Below are 23,102 nucleotides of genomic sequence, written 5' to 3'. Positions count from 1 at the left end.
ACAAATGTCTTTACTATGGTATTTCATGGAAAGTGCTGTGATATTCAGCAATAATTTTGGAGGACAGTGATTGATGAATCTCTAAGTATGATAAGTGTAAGTAATTGTTTCAGATTAAAGGTAAAGAAAAATATAAAAAGTATTTGTTAGGAATGAATTCTTGAGTCTCACAAATGAGTCAAAATTTAAGCAGTAAAAACCTTGAATAATACTGTAACATAGCTAGAGTTTAGAATGTGGTAGTTTTTATAAGTATGGTGAACAAGAGACGTGATGAAACTTTGTTTATTTATAAATTCCACGAATTTCTTATTAATTTCACATATGGGCTAAGTTTATCTATATAGTTTCTTTTAGAGGTGGGGTAGCAAAGTTGCTAATCTAGTTACTGTAAATGTTAACATTAAATAAAGGAATTATTTTACTTATGTTACAGTGAAGGTGAATAGTTTACTATAATAAAATAAATATTAAGTTGTTTTGTCAAAAAATCTTGCTAGAATACTATTTTGTGTCTTTTTTCTTTCATGTGGTTTTTGCCTTTTCTATTTCCTCTTTCACAACATGACTAATGTGGAAATATGTTTAATATGATTCTACATGCATAGCCTGTATCAGATTGCAAGCCATCCTAGGGAGGGGGGATGTAAGGGAGGGGAGAATATTTAGAACTCAAAATCTTATAAAAATGAATGCTGAAAACTCAAAGTAAATAAATTAATTAAAAAGAAATCTTGCTAGATAAGGGCTGTTGTGATGATAAATTATTTTTAGTCTCTGTAAGCATTCAAAAGATATATATGTGTATGTATATATGTCTGAATTTTAAAGAAATATGCATATATGAGTTTAAAAGATATAGTATGTATAAATATGAATACATATGCTCTTCTCTCTTTTTCTCTCCTCCCTCCTCTTTAATCTGAAATGATTTTCATACACTTTAGAGCAGAATCAGTTATTGTCCTCAAAGATTGTTGCTGAAAACCACAGTGTTTTCCATGAAACATGATTAACAAGATATAGCTGTCCAGATGTGTGTATGTGTGTGTGTGTATAAATATATACACACAGAGATATCCGTGTGAATATGTAATACATATAACTATGCATATTTGTACAGTTTATGTCCATATCTATACAAATATGTAGATGTAACAATACACAGATATATATCTACACACAGACTTTTATAGGAACCTTAATAGCTGAAGATGTATGTATATGTGTGTGTGTGTGTGTGTGTGTTTGTGTGTGCGTGTATTTTTGTATATCATGTATGTATATATGTATCTAACTATCTCTGTTAGGATTAGTGTATGGATGGAATTTTAAAGTAATCGAATGACATTTTTTGGAAAAATTTCCTATGACTAAATCAGTCTGCCCAGAAGACTTGGTGAGATTTTATTCTAACTCAGGATTTTTTCTTTTAATACATATTCTGTGTGGGTGATGTGTTTGAATTTGAAAGAGATAAACCCAAGAATTGACTCTTTGACTCAAGTTTAATTTTTGAAGAAGAAATTGGGTAATGTTTTTTGTTTCAGAATTGTGGTGGTTTTGGACTCCATGATTAAAGTTTTTACTTTCACACATAATCCCCATCAGTTGCATGTCTTTGAAACCTGCTACAACCCTAAGGGTAAGTTGTGTGTTCTATATAATGAATGATGCCTTTTATAATTAGCTGAATATTTGTGTGCATAAGTGTTTGACCATATTACTTCCCTACTAATTAAACTTTAGTGGCTCCACGATACCTCCAGGGTTAAACATAAAGCCCTCTGACAGTTAAAGCACTCCGTAAGCTAGACTTGCTGTCTTTCCAGCCTTCTTACACTTTCTTCAGTGCACGCTGTAATCCAGTAATACTGACTTACTTGTTTTTGCCCACATGAGACATTCCAGCTGCTGTCTCCAGAACTTTCCCTGGGCCATCCCTCATACCTGAAATTCTCTTCTTTTTTTAATCCCTGCCTCTTAGTTTTTCCAATTTCCTTCAATAATTTAGTTGAAATGTCACTTTCTAAAGGGAGGCCTTTCTTGGGCTTTCCAAATCCTAATGTCTTCTCTGAGATTATCTCTTGTGTACTCTGTATGTTTCTAGTTATTTTTCTGTTGTGTCACCCATGTATTTGGAACATTTTTTTCATATGGTTATTGATAGCATGGATTTTTTCCCCTTAGAATATTGAATATTAGAACATTCTCATTCTTTGGCTGTTTATCAATTTGAGTCAGTTACTTGTATATTTTAAAAATAAGACTCTTATCAGAGAAACTTGATGTAGATTTTTAACCTTCCTTTCTAATTTTAAGCTTTGTTAGTTTTGTTTGTACAGAAATTTAAAAATTTTATATATTCAAAATTCTTTATCTTTTTTGATCCTTTCTACCCCTTCCTTAGTAATAAACACTTTCCCTATGAATAGAACTGAAAGGCAGTTTTTTCTTGCTCCTCTAATTTGTTTAGGATGTCACTCTTTATGGCTAATTAATGCATTCATTTGGAGCTTATCTTGTTATACAGTGTGAGATGTTGGTTTATACAAAATTTCTGCCAGACTGCTTTCCAGTTTTCTCAGCAGGTTTTGTCAAATAATGAAGTCTTATCCAGTAGCTGGGATCTTGGGTTTATCCTATACTAATCTACTGTGTTTGTTTACTTTTGTATTTTATGTACCATAATCTATTCTGCTGATCAACCTCTCGTTCCTAACCAGTAACAAATTGTTTTGATAATTACTGCTTTGTAGTATTGTTTGAGATCTGGTATTTCTAGACACCCTTTACAAATTATTTCCTATAAGGTTTTTGACTTTTTGTTCTTTATTTTTTCTAGCTCTCTAAAGTAATCCTCTATTTGTTTGATTGATATAGTACTGAATAAGTGAATTAATTTAGATAGTATTGTCAATGTTATTATATTGGATTCTTTTGTCCATGGATAATTAATATTTGTTCCATTATTTAAATTTGCCTTTATGTAAAGAGTGTTTTGTAAACATATTCATATAATTCCTTTGACAGGCCTGGCAGAAAGGCCTCCAAGTATTTTGTACATTGTTTAGTTATTATAAAAGGAATTTCTCTTTCTGTTTCTTCCTGTTGGCTTTTGTTGGTTGAATTGACCTAAGTTGAGTAGGTCATAGAGCCACTATGTGTCAGGGGTAGAGTATGAATCTAGGTCTTTATGATAAAGAGGCCATCTCTCTATCCACTATCCTATACTGCCTCTTTTCAAAATCATTCTGTCAAAAAGTATTAAGCTCTTATTATGTGCCAGGCACTGTGCTAAGAATTTGAGGGCATAAAGAAAAGTAGTAACAATCTGCCCCTGATCCCATACGTTCTAGTGAGGGAGACAATATAAAAACAACTTGATACATATATAAGATACACAGTAGCTGGCAGGTGATTTCAGAGGGGAAGGCACTAATATCTGGAGAGATCAGGAAAGGCCTCCTTTTGAAGATAGCATTTTAGCTGAATCGTGATGGAAGCTAGAGAAACTATGAAGTGGAAGAGAAGAGGAAAATCCTTCCTGGCATGGTCAGTATAAAGGCACATAGGCAGGTCAATAAGCATTTATCAAGTACCTGCTATTTGCCAGGTGCTGTACTAATACAAAGAAAGGCAAAAACAGACCCAGTTCTCAAGGAGTTCAGAGTCTAATTGGGGAGACAGCATGCACGTAATTATATATAGAAAAGATATAAATATACAACATTTATGTACACAATACATAATTATGTAATATATAATTATACATATTAATGTACTGCTGCTATGCATAAGTAAATTTCCTTTTGTAAATTGTTGAATAATTGCCAGATATCTCATTTTGTTACAGTATCAAGCTTAAATTGGCACAGCCTGGATTGGGTAACTACTACACTGGATGACAGGCATCAAAAGGATCTTAATAGACTGGAGCACTTGACTGAATTTAGTGAGATGAAATTTATCAGGAATATATGTAAAGTCTTACACTCAGGTACAAAAAAAAAATCAACTTCACAAATATGAGCTCTTGTAGGCATGAATAGATGGCAGTTTTGAAAAAGTTCTGGGGATTTTAGTGGCTTGCAAGCTCAATAGGAACCAGTAATGTGATGTGGCAACCAAAATAGTCCATGTGATCTTTGACTGTGTTAAGAAGGCCATACCTTCCAGGAATAGGCATTTGATGCTGTACTCTGCCCTCATCAGACCTTGATAATGTTATCACTTTCATAACTGTGTTCATTTCTGGACACCTCAGTTTAAGAATGTCATTGATAAGCTGGAAAATGTCCAGAGGAAGGCATCCAGAATAGTGAGAAGGGCCTTGAATCCCTATCATATTAGGATTGATCAGAGGAACTGGGTATATTTAAAATCTAGATGAAAGATGTCTTGAGATGTCATGATTGCTGGCTTAAAATATTTGAAAGTATGTAATTTTGAAGTTGCAAAGAGACCAGTTTAGGTTTGATAACAGGAAAAATGTCCTAACAATTAGAAATGGCCAGAAGTGGTATGGGTTGCTTTGAAAGGTGGTTTTTCCCCTCTTTGGAAGTCCTTAAGCTGAGATTGAATGACCACTTTTTAAGTATTAGTTATAATAAATTGGACTACGTGGCCATTGAGGTTACTTCTGTATCTTTAATTTAATTCTTTACTTCTCTGCTGTATAAAATTAAAAGCTTTCAATAAAATTTTATTTTAAAAAATTAGGATATTGGCTTTAGTTATGCAATTCCTCCCCTGTTCTCAACTGTCTTTGAAATATCATTAACAGTGGTTCAGTAGTATATCTGCTGATCATTTCAGTGCCTTAGGGTGTTGTTCATTTGGGCGAGGTGTCCTGAATTCTTCCAGAGTAGCTGAGTGCTCTCTTATTATATCATTTTAATTATTTCAGGTATCCCCTCCTTCAGCCATTCTATTCTTTCCTGACTATAGGTTCTTCTCATTGATATAGAAAAGCAAGTAGCAAGTAAATAGCTTTTCTTTCTGTCTTGTCAGTTATATCATCCTATTAAGTCATGTGTTATCTTTGATGTACCACATTACCCAATAACCTTTTATTATCTTTAGCTTTCCTTGCCAGCCTTAGTTAGCTCTTTCTGAGCTTTGGCAGTCCTTATGGTATTTCTTACAGTATTATTCCACTGTTTTATAGCCATCCTTTGTTACATCCTGTTGCATGCATTTTCTGTATTTAATTTTTTAAAAACCCAGGTGGTTGTGGTTTTTTTATTAATTTATTTTGATTTATCAATAATCACTTCCATATGCTTTTGAGTTTAAAATTTTTCTCCCCCTTCCACCCCATCACCCCCTCCCCCAAGACGGTGCACAATCTGATATAGGCTATACTTTTACATTCCTATTAAACATATTTTCACATTAGTGATGTTGTAAGTAAAAATTAGAACCAATAGGAGGAACCATCAAAAGAGGCAACAAAACTCAACAGAAAAGAAAAAAAAATAGCAATTCAACTTCCATAGTTCTTTCTTTGGATGTGGATAGCGTTTTCCATCACGAGGCCTCTGGAGATGTCTTAGATCCTTCTATTGCTAGGAAGGGTTAAGTTTATCAATATTAGTCGTCGCATAACGTGGCTGTTATTGTGTATAACGTTCTCTTGGTTCTGCTCACTTCACTCAGCATCAGACTATACAAGTCTAATCTTGGTTGCATTGGCTTTGTTTGTGCAAAAACTTTTCAATTTAATGTAATCAAAATTATCCATTTTGCTTTTTGTAATGTTCTCTTATCTCCTGTTTGGTCATGAATTCTTCTGTTCTCCATAGATCTGATAGGTAAACTATTCCTTAACCTCCCAGTTTGCTTGTAGTATCAGCCTTTACATCTAAATCATGAACCCATTTTGACTTTATTTTGGTATATGGTGTGAGATTTTGGTCTATGCCTAGTTTTCTGCCATACTCTTTTCCAGTTTTCCAGTTTTCCCAGCAGTTTGTTTCAAAGAGTGGGTTCTTATCCCAGAAGCTGGGGTCTTTGGGTTTATCAAATAATAGAGTACTATAGTCATTGACTACTGTGTCTCACATATTTAACCTATTCCACTGATCCACCACTCTATTTCTTAGCGGTACCAAGCAGTTTTGATGATTGCTGCTTTATATCACATTTTAAGATCTGGAATGGCTAGGCCACCTTCTCCTGCATTTGTTTTCATTAGTTCCCTTGCTATTCTGGACCTTTTGTCCTTCCAAATGAATTCTTCTGTAGAATTATAGAATCCTACTTATTCTTTTTTATCTTTGAAATCTGCTTTCCTGAAATCCAGACTATGACTGAATTTCTTCTACTCTGTCACAAAGTCTAGGAGGAACTTCCTCCTAGGATTATCACATCCACCCTAACTACAAACTCTTCCCTGTAGGTAATACTGAGATCCAACATTAATTACCTACCCCTTGTTGGTTATTTCACCTTTTGACAATAAGATTTTCATTAAAATGAGTGAAGAAGTTTTTTGTTTTGTTTTTGGCAGGGAGAATGGTCTAGCATTGTCTTTATAATCAAAGTCCATCAACACAGTGCCATTCCTATGTACTAGACTTGTGATTTGTTTCCCCAGACTCCTTATCTGTTTCTTCTTTCTGAATAGGTGGTCTTCAGCTATTAACTAAATCTTAGGATAACTAAATCAATTGTGTTTCTCATTCCATTGATCTTTTTTCTTTATGTACATACATATATACATACACACACATATAGAGTAAAACATTCTGAACAAACAACAATAAAATGGGCATTGTCATATAAGGGATTGGGCATGAAAGAGTATATTATGTAGTGATTGCTTTTTTTTAAAAAATGTACATGAAATCATCATGAAATAATATAATACATCAAAGCTGTCTTGCTTGTCTATGATTTCTTTTGGCCTTCTTTCTATTCTTCCTTCCATTGATCTTCACTGAACACATTCTCATGATGGTTCCTGGATTTTCTCACACTTATAAAAAGCAAAATGTCTTTTTAAGAACTTTGAAACTTAAAAACATAACAAACATGAATATGTTAATATTAAAAAGCAAACTTTCAGGCCAAGTGACCAACAAGATTGAGGAATACATTTTTTCTGATCCTCATCACTTATCAAACCTACTCAGAATAAGGATTTTGTCCAAGAGGTAAGAAAATTGCAATATTAAGGATAGAACACTAAGAACCCTAATGAGATAAATCTGATGACTTATCAAAGAAGGTTAATACCTAATCCCTAATACATTTACCTAACCCTTCTTCCTGCACCAAAACCCGTACTTTGGCAGGGCTACATAATAAGACCCATGGTTTCCCTTGTTGCTACTGTAGTCTCTGCCAGAACACCCACCTGCCCTGAACCCACCATCCTGTGGCTTCAAATAACAGAATTCAACTCTTCCTCACCCCTATTCCTACCTGTGTAAAGGAGGTGGAGATATAGAAAAGCAGAAACTTGATCTGCCTTTGCTGCAGCAGTGCTCAGCCACAGAACTAAATTAACCAGGGAAGGGCACTAGTTTAGGATGGAAAAACCAGAAAAGAAAGGGAGAAATCTCAGTGCAGTTACACAGGACTGAGTTCCTACTAAAAACATTCCCTGTGAAGGGAAAGAGTTATTCTGTAGTGGGAGATGAGGACCTTTACAGTGGTATAACCTTTAGAGATTTTGTACTTAGAAAGAACTCAGTTCTACTTTGGAAGTAGAATTAGAGTTCCAAGGGGCAAATGAAATCCATAATGTTGGGAGGGCATAGCTCCAAAGGGGAGATTTCATGGCATATGGGAAAAAATGATCATGAGGAAGGCAGGGGTTATTAACTACATTCAGGGACATAAGAAAATTTTTTACCAGATGGTAGTACTTATGTCCTCTCTGTCTTCTTGTTGGAATAGATACTTTTACGAGTAAGATAACAGAAGAAAGAAAGGAACAAAATCTATAAGGTAATAACAGACATTTATTAGAGAAGGGAACTCAAAATAGGTACCTTAGAAGCTTTAGTTCTATGAGTAATATGGAGATTAAAGAAAGAATAAGAGGCATGAAGACTCTGAATAAAAAAATAAAAACCTAGAATAGGCAAGATAGATGATCAGTGAAGAGATAAGAGACAGAAATGCTTTTTAGAAAAATGTAGAAATTTTTCAAAAAGCAAAAGAAGTTGAAGGGAACCTCACTCATCAGAATTAGTTCAAAGAAAGAATGCTATCTTATATACACATAGTTGTGGATAGAAATGTAATTTACCACATAGGGAAATAGGAGGGGGAGAGGAGAGGAGGTTACAAATGAGAGTGTGGATCATGGGAGGCAGTGGTTAGAAGCAAAATAGACTTTAAAAAAATGATGGAATAAAAAAGGCATTTCCAAACATAGTACAATAAAAAAGATGATTGCACATGAAACTGCAGATCTACAATGCACAACTTGCTATTCCTTTCAAATATACAACAAAATTAATCATGTAAATTCCTTTTTCTTTTTTTCCTCCCCTGCTGTCCACCCTACAGATGGCTATCATTAGACAGAAATGTGTGTGTATGTAAAATTATTCTATATATCTGTTTGTTAATTCTTTCTTTGGATGCAGATAGTGTCTTCCTATGTCCTTTATAGTTAATTTGGATATTTATAATAGTCCAAATAACTTACATGCTGCAAGTCATTTTTAAAATGATGTCACTATATACAGTGTTCTCTTGGTTCTGCTCATTTCACGCTCCATTATTTTGTGCAAGTCTTTCCATATTTTTCTAAGATCATCAAGCTCATTATTTCTTATATTAAGCACAGTAGTATTCTATCAGAATCATATGCTACAGGATAAAAAAAGAGAGAGAGGAAGAAAGAGAAGGTAGTGTGTTGGAGATAATCAGAGAAACTATATTTTGCCAGAGGTGGATAGGAGTGTTGAGCCTGGAGATAGAAGGACTAATCTTTCTGACTTCAAATCTGTCCTCAGACACTTAGCAGCTGTGTGACCCTTGGCAAGTCATTTAACCCTGTTTGCTTCAGTTTCGTCATTTGTAAAAGAGCTGGTGATTGAAATGGCAAACCACTCCAGTGTCTTTCCAGAGAAAACCCCAAATGGGGTCACAAAGTGTCAGACTTGACTGCAAAATGCTTAAAAATAGGGAAGTATATCAGTGGAACAGACTAGACATGGGATAATCAGAAATAATAACTTGTGGTTCAATAAACAAGAAAATATAAATTATTTAGGAAGGAATTTGCTATTTGATTAAAAACTGCTTGCAAAACTGGAGGAAAGTCTGGCCAAAATTAGGCTTACTCCATCATATTATTCCTTATTACATAATAAATTCAAAATGGATTCTTGACAGCATTAAATGTCATACCATTAAAAAATTAGAAGTCCAGGAAATTATATACTTTTCACACCTGTGGATTTGAGATGTATTCTTAACTATATAAGGGACATAAAGGTAATTTCACAAATAAAATAAATAACTCTGCATGTAACTGACAGTTTATGTACAAACAAAATTAATGCATTGTGCATAAGAAGACAAACGATAATGGGGAAAAAAAACTATATAAAATTTCCTAGACAAGAATTTATTATCCAAGATTTATAGACAACATACAAGTGTGTAAACACATGTATGTATGCATAAATATGTGTGTGATTATGTATACACGTGTATACATGTTTACTACATGAATGTGAATTGAAAGATTACACCAAAATAAAAAATAAATGTTACAAAATTACAAAGAATAAACATGGTCCTAAAGAGAAGAAATGAAAAAATATCCCCACCCTACCCCATAATTTGGCAGATATAATCAAGTCCATGTAGATATTTATATATCTACATGTATATGTATATTATAAAAAGATAAACATGAACAAATAGTTTTCCATAGAATTGCAGTCTATTAAAATAACATATGAAACCATTCTACAAATCACTCACATTAAGAGAAACAGATATTCCAGAGCTTTTACCTAATACCCAGCAAATTGCAATAAAGACAAAAGATGAAAATAGTGTTTTAGATATTGTTGGGTTACAGGCACACTAGTGACACCATTGGTAGAATTGTGAATCAGTAAATCCGTTTTGGAAATAAAGTGCCTGAAATGTCCGTAATCTTTGACCCAGCTATTCAACTACTAGGCTTGGGAGCATCCCCAAAGAGAGGTCTTTGATATGAAGAAAGACTCCATATACAACCAAAATATTTGTAGTAGTTCTGAGAGCTGAGAATTGGAAGCACCACAAATGCCTATCAGGTGGGCTGTAGCTGCAACAAATTGTGGTACATGAATGTAATGTAATTTTACTATTATAATAAATAACAAATGTGGAAAAATTTCCATGATCTATTGTGGAATGAAGTAAGCAGAGCAAAAAACTAAACCAAAACAAGACTTTGTTCAGAACCAAGGCTGCTGCACTGAAGTTGTAGGATGAAACATGGAAACACCTTGGATTCATTATGAGTTTGATTTTGAATTAATTTTTGGTCATTGCATGTTCAGAAACCTTTTAATGTTGCCAAATTGTTTTGCGACCCCATATGGGATTGCAAACCCACAGTTTAAAAAGTGCTGGTATATATCACTACACACCAACTCTTACCACTTGATATACGTGTGTGTGTGTGTGTGTGTATGTGTGTGTGTGTGTGTGTAGTATGCATATGTGTATGTTTATACACACATATACATCCATATATGTATATATATTCATACATACACACACACATATTTTTATATACCCTTGCTTATCACAAGTGAGTATAAGCAAGCAAAACAAGTCAACACATTGTCATGTATGAAAATATGTATCTTATTTTCCACCCCTAGTCTGTCACTGCTCTGCTAAGAAATGGGAGGCATGCTTCATTTTCAGTCACTGCATTGATCATAGTCCTGAAGTCTTTCGATGTTTCTGAAATCCATTCTTTTTAGTGTTTTATTTAACAGAAATAATGTTGTATTTTGTCAACAGATTTTTCTCAATTTTTATAATATTGCCATTTTTATTGTCTTGTTATAATTTTGGTCTACTGTGATTATTGTTGTTGAACCAGTCATTTATTCCTCGTATAAATCCAAACAAAAGTCACCATGTATAACATTTTGAATATGTTGTTATACCATCTTTTATTTTATTAAATATTTTATTGAATTTTTATATCAGTATAGTAGAGATACTGATTTATAGTTTTCTTTCTTTTATTTATCTTCTCACTGATTTGAGTACTAGGATTATATTTGTCTCATAGAAGTTTGGTTGAATGCCTTCATTTTCTATTTTTGTAAAAAAAAAAATTAGATTTGGAGTTAATTATTTGAATGTTTGATATGAACCTGTTTTACTGCCCCTTCTCTCATTTTGGGAATTCATTTATGACTTGTTCAAATTTGCTTTCTTAGATTGGATTACTTTAGTTTTCTATTTCTTATTCTTTTAATTTGAGCGTTTTATATTTTGCAGAATTTTTGTCACTGCTCAGAAGCAGCTTGACTTAGTATAGTGCCAGTCTTGGAGTCAGAAAGACCTAGGTTTAAATCCCACATCAGACTAGCTGCATATTATTGTGAGCAATCAGTTAACCTTTCTGTGTCTTGGTTTGCAAAATAAAAAGTTTAGACTTGATGGCTTGTACTTTAAAGATCCCTTCTATCTCTAAATCTATGATCCCAGTATCCATTTCATTCAAGTTAACAATTTTGTTGGCATATAATTGGGCAGAGTAGTTTCTAGCAGTTCCTTTATTCATCTAATGTGAGTTATTTTGCAGTGTTTTATAGTATTTTTTTACTCACCACTATTTTAAAACTAATTTAAAGTCTCTTAAATATTATTTTTGTTGCATTGTAATCTGCAAGTTATATATTCATTATCTCTGCTTTTCTTTGTTATTTGATGAAGTTTTTAAAATTAATTAATTAAATTTTTTTTGTTAATTTATTTTTGGTTTTCAACGTTTACTTCCATAAGCTTTTGAGTTTTTAATTTTCTTCCCCTCCCTCCCCATCTCCCTTCCCAAGATGGCATGCAATCTGATATAGGCTATACATATACATTCCTATTAAACATATTTTCACATTAATCATGTAAAGAAGAATTAGAACCAATAGGAGGAACCACAAGAAAGAAGAAACGAAACAAAACAGAAGGGAAAAAAAAGAGCAAATAGTATGCTTCTATCTGCATTCAAACTCCATAGTTCTTTCTCTGGATGTGGATAATCTTTTCCATCCTGAGACATTTGGAGATGTCTTAGATCCTTGCATTGCTGAGAAGAGCTAAGTCTATCAAAGTTAGTCATCATACAATGTGGCTGTTACTGTCTACAACGTTTTCCTGGTTCTGCTTACTTCACTCAGCATCAATCTATACAAGTCTTTCCAGGTTTTTCTGAAGTCTGCTTGTTCATCATTTCTTACAGCACAATAGTATTCCATTACATTCAGTCATTCCCCAATTGATAGGCATCCCCTCAATTTCCAATACTTTGCCACTACAGAAAGTGCTGCTAAAATTTTTTTGTACATTTGGGTCCTTTTCCCATTTTTGTGATCTCTTTGAAATATAGCCCTAGAAGTGATATTGCTGGGTCAAAGTATATACACATTTTTATAGCCCTTTGGGCATAGTTCTGAATTGCTCTTCAAATGATTGGATCAGTTCACAACTCCACCAACAATTTATTTGGTGAAGTTTTTATGCCCCTGTATATGGATGGTCAGTTTCTGTAAAGGTGCCATTTATAGCTGAGAAGTATGTAAATTCCTTTCTCTTCCCATTCAGTAATTGCCAGAGATCTATTATAACTAATTTTTCCAAACTAGTTAGGTCTTTAACTTTCTTGCATTTGTGTTAGTTAAATTTTTTAAATCTGAAAGGGGCACATAAAGGTCTTCTACTTCTAGAATTTTACTATCTATTTCTTCAAATTTAATTAAATTTTCATGAAATAATCACTAGATACCTCATCTAACTTTTTCTAAAATTCAAATCAAATCCTTTTTTGTTGTGTATCTTTTTGTTAAAGTTGTTTAGGTCTAAAAGGACTGCTTACAGTTCTCCAGTGATTATTATTTATCTATTTCTTCCTGTAATACACTTTTTATTTAAATACTTGTATATGATGCCACATAAACATATATATTATACTGATATTTTTTTCATTATTATATCTTCTTAATAGTAATTTCTTTGCTTATCTACTTTAACTCAGCTTAATTTTATTGTTGTCTTGTCTGAAATTGTAATCTCCATGTCTGCTTTTTTGGATTCACCTAAGGCATAATAGATTCTACTCAATCCCCTCATTTTAATGATTTGTAGCTCTATATCTTTCATGTGGGTTTCTTGTAAACCACATGTTGTTGCTTTCCATTACTCATTTACTCTGTGTGTGTGTGTGTGTGTGTGTGTGTGTGTTGTGTGTTCATCCTGTTCACATTCATGGTTATGATTGTTAGATATGTTTTTTATTTTCCATATTGCTTTTATCCTCATCCTTATAATCTAAAAATGTTTTAATGTTTTAAATTTAGTATGTGTGAAATTATCAGATTTTATAAGTGATTTATTTATGTAAATGTTCAGTTACTCTATCAAGGATGTAAAATGTTTTTATTTCATAGCAAACGTCTAAACCTTATCAACCTTAATTTGCATACTGAAACTTGGTTCTAATTTGGTTATTTTCTAGATTACTTAGTTATTATAAAGATTAGAAGTAGTACATATTTATATAATTTTTTTCAGATTCATTTTGCCCTCTGTTTATCTTTTTATCTTTTGCTAGAAGCCTCTGTAAAAGGAAATTAAATATTTAACAAGTTGGATCATTTTCTTATATGATTCCATTATCACTGACTGGAAGGTTTGTACCATCTGTGTCCAGTGGGTTGCTGTCCTTTTCCTGTGGTTTGTTTTGATTTTGATATTTAGTACAGTTTTTCATCACTTTTCCACATGGTTGGGACTGACAACCACAGAATAATTACCAGTTGGTTTTCCCTTACAAAACCTTTTCTGTCCTCACCTTTCTTTCTCTTTCATCTCATTTACACCAGAATAGCCTACTGGTCTCTGAATGCAGTGTATGAGATAGTCACTATTATATTCTACACAGATGAGATTAACATGGGGCACACAGTTGTCTCAGATTAAAGTTCAACTATTCAGATTTCAAGGTACCAGGACCTTATTTTCTTCTTCCTTTGTCCTTTGGTACTCTCAACAGCTCCTATGGGTTCGATAAAAACTGTACGAATGAGTCTCTATGCTATGTTTCTTTCATGACCTTTTGTCTTTTATTACAAAATATTTGCTGGATACTTCTGCTTAGACATTTCAAGTTCAAGAAGTTTAAAACAATTTTTTATTTCCCTTAAAATGCATTCCTTACCTAAGTTTCACCATTTCTGTTCTGTATCCTTCCAGTTGCCTAGGTTCACCACCTCAGAATACTGTCATTGTTGCCTTATTCCTCTTCCTGTTATTCACTTGCCCAGTCATGTGGATTATACCTCTACAATACTCCTTTCGCCTATCATTTACTCTCTGCAAGCACAGAATAGGTCAAACTTTAGACTAGCAACATTTACATTTAGATGTTTTTCCTCTTACCCTTCCACCCTATTCCCAAACACATTGAGGTCATTTAGATACACAGTCAGTCCTCAACATTGGTGTGTTTAACTTTTGCAACTTGAAGCATTCAAGTGATTTTATTAGTAACCCCATTTTCACTTTTCCTCTGGCAACTCTGCACTTTTGCGATTATGTGCTGTAGAGAACAAATCAGAGGCACAGTGGGTGCAAGTTTATATCTACAAAAAGGAGGGAATTACTTGTAAAAGTCTTTATGAATCATTTCCATAAAGTACTAAAGTAACCCCTCAAATGCAGGATAAGGGAACTGAAAAACTGGAGAACTGGCTAAGTTTGTGGGTAAATGGTGATGGTGGTCACTCCTGTCTCTGCAACCTGCCTCCCCTGCTGCTGGTGCCATCCAAGTGTTCAACCATGTAGCTGAAAAGGGAGATTAGCGATGGCTTTGTTGCTGTTGTTCAGTCATTTGAATTGTATCCGATTCTTTGTGACCCCATTTGGAGTTTTCTTGATGAACATACTGGAGTGGTTTGTCATTTCCTTCTCCAGCCCCTTTTATAGATGAAGAAACTGAGGCAAACATGGTTAAGTGACTTGCCTAGGGTCACACCATAAATATCTGATGCTAGATTTGAATTTAGGTCTTCCTGACTCCAGGCCCAGCATTCTATCTACTGTTCCACCTAGCTGCACGTATTAGACATGGTAGCTTGCCCCTTTCCCTTCTTTTACCTGGAAATTTTTCTAACATCACAGCCCTTGCCCATCCTTGCCCTGTTTCAGTTGCCTCTCCTCTTCTCTGCATTTTATGGGTTATTTCATGGTTACTATGTTAGGAAAGGAGTATATTTTCAGAATTAATGTTTTATCACAAAGAATTATATGCAGGAAAGTATATTTTCAGTAATCTCTAGTGAAAGATTGCAGTTTTTGGTGGTCATAAGAACCTAATTCCCTATTTCTCATAGGTACAATGTATTAACATTCACTTTTTTGACTTTCCCACCATTTTCTAGGAATGTTACCCCCATGAAAGTTGAGGATTGGCTGTACTAGCACCTGTTTAAAATTTATCACTTTATTTATCTATGAGCAATTGAAAACCCGAGAAAGTCCTGAAGCCACCAACCCAGTGGATTGAGTTGCCCCCAAGGCCTGTTGCTGTTTTGCTGGGTTGGAGCCTGCTCTGGTGCAGTCTGTGCTGTACTTGCTTTACTCACACCCCAGTGAGACAGACCTTTCCTGCCAATATTCTAAGTTGTCTTGCACTGGTAAATTGTTTCTGTTGCTCCAGAATTTGTTTTGAGGTGTTATTGTAAAGTTATTTGAAGGGTAATTTGGGAGAGCTTGGAGGGGAGTCCCTGCCTTTGCTTAGCCCTCTTGACTTTTCCCTCCCCAGGTAGGTTTTTATGTCGGTAATACTTTCATTTCTCTTTACAGAGTTGATGGTACATTAGAATTTCAGAAACATGTCCATATAAGCTTAGCAGTTACCATACTTTACTGTTAACATGGATCACTGCTGAGAGCCTCTGCTTTTTGCTGTCATTCAATCATTTTTACAACTCTTTGTGATCCCATTTGATCTTTTCTTCTTTTTTTTTTTTGGCAAAGATACTGGAGCAGTTTGCTGTTTCCTCATTTTGCAGATGAGGAACCTGAGGCAAACAGGGTTAAGTGACTTGTCTAGAGTCACACAGCTAGTAAAGTGTCTCAGGCTATATATTTTGAATTCTGGAAGATGAGTCTTCCTGACTCCAGGCTCTATCCACTGTGCCTCCTAGCTACCAGAGAGCCTGTTCAGCATGACTCAGAAGATTCAAGGGAAGCTGAGATAAAGAAGGTAGGGTGCTGCAACAAGACGTGTAAGGACTGAAGAGTGAGTGATGTCTAGTATTCCCTCTTGTTTTTGTATTTTTTTTTATCTTTGTTGCCTATTTAAAACATATACTCCTTAGCCAGCTGTTTAAGGCTCTCTGTAGTCTAATTCCACTGTACTTTCTTGTTGTTTTGTTTTTTTTAATTTTAATCCCCTTTATGCAGTCATCATTCTAGTTAAACTAGAATACTACCTTATCTCCAACACAGTCTTGCACTTTAATTTGCATAAGCCATGCTCCTTTGTATCTTGGACATACTACTTTGACATTTTTTCCTGTTGAAGTATTTCTCTTTGAAAAAAGTACTTCAGCAAGTCATGACACTATGCCACTTCTTTGAAGACTTTTTAATATTTGCTTTTCTCTGACACACTTCTACTTTTACTCTAAGCTAAGAATAGTATTTTCCTTCTTAGATTTTTCTTTTAGTCTCTCATTTGCATTTATCAGTATGCTTTGTGCCATTCTTTACTAACATTAGGTTGTGAGCTTCTTGAGGGCCGAGCTTCTGCCTTATCATTCTTTATATTCCCAGTGAATAACACATTGAAGGGGCCTTAATAAATGTTAATTGAGATAAAACTGAACTTTTAAAGACAGTTGTGGATGTAGGTGTTTGAGAGAAATAATGGCTATAGACAATATGATGTCATGGATAGAGATCTGACCTGGCCTTGGAGTCAAGAAGGAAGTGGTACAAGTCCCACCTCTGATACAGTCAAGTCATTTATTCACCTCTTGCTTTGGGCAACTCTTTTAGGAATATAATTTGCTATGGTGATCCAAGACAATTATAGCAGACTCATGTTGTCCCCATCCAGAGAAAGAACTAATGGACCCTGAATGCAGATCAAAGCCTACTATTTTCATTTTCTTTAATTTGTTTTTCATTTTTTTCTTTTGGTCTCTTCTTTCACAGCTATGACTAATATGGAAATATGTCTTACATGATTGCACATATATAACCTATATGAAATATCTTACTGTTTTAGAAAGAGGGGAGGAGAGGGAGTGAGGGAAAGACATTTGGAACTCAAAAAAATGTTAAAAATTTTCTTTACATATAACTGGAAAAATTAAAATACTCTTTAAAAAACTAATTTGCAAAGCAAGTATAGGTAAGTTTTGGTAGAGCAGGGATTCCTCATTGGGAGTTACCTACCCTAATAAGATCTACCCTCCTAAAATGGCCGTGTGTGTGTGTGTATAAATAAAATAACTCAGATGGAACATTGGTGCTCATCAGCCCATTATTTTGATCACTGATATTCTTAACTTTGAAGAATCCCCTCCAGATACCAGGGTAGCTGTTTCAAAGCAAAATGACAAAAAAGCATGGGAGCTGGAAATTTTATCCTGCTGATATTTTTCCTGATATTAAAATGGAAATGAAAGGGTACAGAAATATTTAAGGACATAAAATAAGTAATTCTTTATAGTTTCCAAAAGGTTTCAATGAAAATCTCTGTTTTATTTAAAGTTAGGTTTGAGATTAGAGGGGGGTGCAGTGGTGGTAGTTTAGGCACAAGATCTAAATTGGGGAAAGAGAAGAATTTACCTCGTGGACAAATAACTGCCACCTCTTTTTTGGGTGATTGTGTTTTGTTTTGTTTTTTTAAGTAAAAAAGCAAATTGGAAGCCCTAGAAGGAACTGAAAGTCTTGTTATGTTCTCTTTTTCTCTCCTAATATTTTTTTAACCTTCCTCTTTTCCTTCTATTTTTTGCTAATTTTCCCATCTCTTCACCTTTGCTTCCCCCAAACACTCTATAGACTATGCTCAGTGAGCACCCTTCCAGATTTGCTTTAGTGATATTTCTATTGTGAATGTCGCCAGCAATCAAATAGTGCACCGAACGGAAGAGTGCAAAATAAACTTGAGACATGGGCCAGGCGGAGCAGCAGAACTGACTCAGTTTATTCATCTGAGGGTACAGGATATATAGAGAAAATCTAGCCTAACTTCAAAGAGTCCTCCCTGTGAGATACTCCCCAAAACATCTGCTGAGGACGTGACAACATACATTTCCTCGTTATCAGGGTTCCTAGATTGGGTTGTATTTTCCAAGGTTTTCCCAAGTCCCTTGGTGCCACCTGCATAGAGGAGTGAATGTGTAAATCTAAGGTTCAAAGAGTGAGAAGGAATGTCTCAGGAGCCTTCCTTGCAGGGGGAGATTTGGAGAGCCCTGCTTCCTAAATGATTGAGCCCTGTGAGTTAAGCCTGGGCAAGAGTCAAACTCTGTCCTGGATCTTAAACCCAGATCGGACTCTTAGAGCCGGCCCTCAACAGTGATCTTTTGGGAAATATGGAACTTAGGAACTGCAAAATATTTTCTTAAGGATTTCCTCAGTGTTTAGTACTGTATTTAATTCTGAATCCTGGTAGTGACTGTGGAGCATAATTGTGCCTCTCTAGCTGAAACTTTTTGGGCATTCAAAAAAAAATAAGAAAGGAAAAAGAAACATTTCTGTGATTTGAGATGTGTAAACTTATTTTCCTGATTTGTTTTTGTGATCACGAAGAATTATGGAATCCTTTAAAAAAAACCATTTGGGAATGAGGTATAGAAAATGGGATGGCCAAAATATGATAAGATTGGCTATTCACACAATCCTGAGCTTTATTTCTGAATATTTTTGTATCTAGGTCTATGTGTTTTGTGTCCAAATAGCAACAATTCTCTCCTGGCATTCCCTGGTACACATACTGGCCATGTGCAGATAGTGGATCTGGCCAACACAGAAAAACCTCCAGTTGATATCCCAGCTCATGAAGGAGTCCTAAGCTGTATAGCTTTAAACCTCCAGGGAACAAGAATTGCAACAGCATCTGAAAAAGTAAGCTTAATTTCAGAGAATGTAGTTGGGACTAATTTTCCAGTCTGTTTAGGACTGCTTGATAGTTCGTATAGTGGTATTGGGAAAGTCATGTTTTAAGACTGAAGAATTTTGTGGCAACTTTTTCCCAGACATAATTGTGATACATATTCTATCAGGGCTAGATAGCAATTCCTTGCTCCTTTAGAGAATGCAATTGGTGATTCAATTAGTTTTTAAAATCATGTCCTTCGTTTCACTTTTAATTTGAGTGACTTACAAGGCTTTCTTGACAATCATTAGCTTATATCTTGGTTGCCACCTGAAATCAAAGACAGTCCAAAGGTCATTTCTGCCAAGCTGGGGCATGCATTACATGATTTTGAGGGATATGGGTAGAGAGGAGGGACGGTACAACAAATGTATCATTCCTAATTATCACTGGATTAAACTAATGTTGAACTAACGGAATGTACACCAGTTGATGGCTAAAGAATGTTGTGCGTGAGCAGGTCAGGTAGCAACAGGAAATTAGCCTGGAATTAAACATTTTCTCACACTAATTTACAAACCAGATGAGCCGATGGAAGATAATGAAATCTCAAACTCATATTGAACTTACGAATAGAAGTAACTGGCTATCAGCCTGATGGTCACCTCCAGAAGCACTGTAGTACATTTGTCTTGAAGTCAAAAACCCTGGGTTCACGTGCCACCTGTCTCTCCTTATGTTTGTGACCTTGGACAGATTTCTTTGGACAGATGTGCAAAATACTTATAATAATATTTGTACTTGTTATGAAGAAAGTATTTTGTAAAGACGTTTGTAATTGTGAGCTATAACAAAATAAATTGGCACATTCTGAAGATACTACTTCCTATGGATACTACTTCCTGTGATGGCAAGAGACACCAGATATCCTCACACTCCCAGCTTTCCAAGCCTGGAGTATTTGTTACTGCTGGAGGTAACTTTCTCTAGGTCACTTACAATACTTAATTCTGAATCTCCATTATGCTCTCAGTCTTAGTATCATATTGTTAGTGAGTTTTAATGCTAAGTGGGAAAATTTTGTCAGAAAGTAAAGCAGTGCTGTATGACTTAGATTGTATAAGTAAGAAATTACAGGTAGTATTATTTATAAAAATGGTATAGGTTATAGATTTGTAAGAACTATGAATCTAAAGCAGTACAAAAATCTAAAGCAGTATACTGGACTTCTGAATCTTTGATAATGAGACACTTCACTGTTTTTCAAAGGGGACCCTTATAAGAATATTTGATACTTCATCAGGGCATTTAATCCAGGAACTGAGAAGAGGATCTCAAGCAGCAAATATTTATTGGTAAGAATTTGATTCATTTGAATATAGGGGACTGAGAGAGAAGAAGATGTCTAGTTTATTTCCTGGAAAATAGCTGAATCATGACAACAACTCTGTGATTTACAGCAGAGATGGTCTAGAGAGAAACCCAAGGAATAGTAGCTATACTTCTGATAACCTTTTTTCCCTCAGGAAAGAGTGGTTTTTCTGTGAGGCAGTAAGAGTCAGAGTCTGTAGTATTATATTGTGGGTATTAGGCCCCTTTCAGAGGTTGCTGCTCATGTGGAAGGGCTTATTTTCTGGAGTGTCCATATAGTGACTGAAGGCAAGTGGCTTAATTCCTAGGATTTAATTGTGCTCACCAAAGCAACCAACTCAAAGAGGATACCCAGTCCTTTTCACAGAATCTCAGAGTTGGAAAGGATGTCAGTGGTCCTAGTAGACTTAGTGTTCCTTCCCCCTTTATCCCACCTCCCACCCCCCCAAAGAATACCCACTGTAGCTGAAGACTGATGGGGGGAGCTCTTCTTTTAGAGAGCTCTGATTGTTATGAGGTTTTTACCTTGGATGAAGCCTAAATTTGCTTCTCTACAACTTCTCCCCCATTGTTCCCACTCCTGCCCTGCAGTACCATGCAGAACAAGCCTAACCCTTCTTCCATGTTGCAAGCCTGTAGATATCACATCTCCCTTCAAGTGTTCTATTCTTCAGGCTAAACATCTCATTTCTTCATGTCATCCTTTTATGGCATGAGTGACATTTTTATCTGTAACATTTCCTGCAACTTTATCAAGTGGTTTGGGTCTAGCTTTATAGAAGTTTTTTTGAGCTGTGGCCAGTAGACACTTTGAATTAAGGGTATATAGACTCAATAGCTAGATTTTTCCCAGGTGTGGATAACTAAAAGCACCACATAGTTTGTCATTTTTTAACAGTGTTTCTGTAAGTTTTAAATAAAGAGGTGAAATAAGTCTATTTTAAAAGAATACAAATAAGTAGTCACTAAATTCAGTCTGTTATGAGTCATTACTTATACTCTCGGCTTTTTTTTTTCTTCTTAAAGAAAACCATTAAGATGGATTTCAGCTGTAGTATTTTTGGCAGTAAAAAACCCTGGATTTTTTTCCTGTACCAAGATTCTTTGAAGTTTGATGCACCTGCTTACTTCAGCTTTGCTCTGGCTTAAATTAGAGCTTAGGGTAGCATCAAGACCTTAAAGAAGACTTTTAATTCTATTTGCTCTGTTTAATTAATATGGTGGTCCTTAAGGAGAGGTTTGGCGTCTTGCTTATGGCCGCCTTCATTGATCCTATCAGCCTCTTTTCGTGATAAAACCAGAAAAATCATTGCACAGAGTGACCCTCAGAGTCTGCATCAAACTCCATAATGGTCACTTTCCAATCAAAAGGTTTATTTGCTGAGAATATTTTTTATGGCCCTGATTCCCTCCTTCCCCTATATAGGTACAGGCACTGAATAGAATCTTTTAAAGCCTATGCACTAAAGTATTTTACAACTTGGCAGAGATCTTTATTTCACTCTTTTCTTAAGCATGGCTTTGTTACCCTCAACCTTTGAAGAGACAATTGAACAAAACAGAGTAGTGTTACCCATTTATATGGTTTGTTACAAGTTTCTTGAGAGCTGTGTGGAAAAGTAGTTCTTTGAAACTGAGGTGATCAGTATTTGTTTTGTCTTGTGTTTGTTAGTTTGAAGTGTGTTTGATGAAAGCATTAAACTGTAAAATGAACTCTGTAAAAGCAGAACAAAATATTTTGGGAAATATCAAAATATAAACAATTTTTTAGAGTGTGGGGTATGTGATTTATTTAAACTACATTTCTCTCCAATTTAAGTATCTAATGAGTCAGCATTCTGTAGTATACTTGACTGGGAAGGTTCAGGTTCCAATACCTGCTTTATCGCAACCTATCTAGCTTTGTGACATTGGATACATCACCATGGGCCTACTTCACTATTTGTAAGAGAGGGTTGGAGTAAATGATTTCCAAAGTTCCTTCTAACTCTTATATTCTGTGACTCTGGCCCATTTCCCCTTGCAGTGTCAGCTTGCCAAAATTTTGTTTTTGTTTTCTTTCAGTATTAATTTTAATCAGGATGCTTCACTCATCTGTGTATCAAGTGATCATGGAACAGTGCACATTTTTGCAGCTGAAGATCCCAAAAGGAACAAGCAGTCTAGGTAAGGGTTTGGGGATTAAATTTTGACAACAAAAGTAGGATGAAATGTAGGATCACTTGTTACTTCCTTTAGGTTTGTATGTATATGGTAATAGGTGAAGGCTGTCGTCTGGGAAGTCAGTAGTTATTCTGTTTTGAGGACTTTGAAATCTTACATAGTATTTTGTAATAAAACAGTGGCATGCTAGAACTTTTCTACCCATTGATTAAAGCCTTCAAATACTCTGACCAGAAAGAGGAGGAAGCGAAGAGGA

The 23,102-nt window shown here is 35.0% G+C and overlaps 1 protein-coding gene across 8 annotated transcripts in view; it reads left to right on the top strand.

Annotated features, from left to right (window-relative positions):
* The window catches only part of WDR45B (WD repeat domain 45B), a 91,901-nt gene that overhangs the window by 42,236 nt on the left and 26,563 nt on the right, over positions 1–23,102 (top strand). For 7 of the 8 annotated variants that reach the window (XM_020987539.2, XM_020987544.2, XM_020987541.2 and 4 more), the window contains exons 5-9: positions 1,551–1,645; positions 3,857–4,000; positions 19,151–19,341; positions 20,582–20,667; positions 22,748–22,849. In XM_020987539.2, coding sequence (XP_020843198.1) covers positions 1,551–1,645; positions 3,857–4,000; positions 19,151–19,341; positions 20,582–20,667; positions 22,748–22,849 — 618 coding nt within the window. The remainder of the gene's footprint in view (positions 1–1,550; positions 1,646–3,856; positions 4,001–19,150; positions 19,342–20,581; positions 20,668–22,747; positions 22,850–23,102) is intronic. The other variant, XM_020987542.2, reaches the window with a different exon arrangement.

Source organism: Phascolarctos cinereus, unplaced genomic scaffold (assembly GCF_003287225.1).
Source record: "Phascolarctos cinereus isolate Bilbo 61053 unplaced genomic scaffold, phaCin_HiC Scaffold_5;HRSCAF=322, whole genome shotgun sequence".
Taxonomy (NCBI): Eukaryota; Metazoa; Chordata; class Mammalia; order Diprotodontia; family Phascolarctidae; genus Phascolarctos; species Phascolarctos cinereus.
The sequence above is the reverse complement of the archived record's forward strand: the minus strand, read 5'-3'. Positions and strand labels throughout refer to the sequence as shown.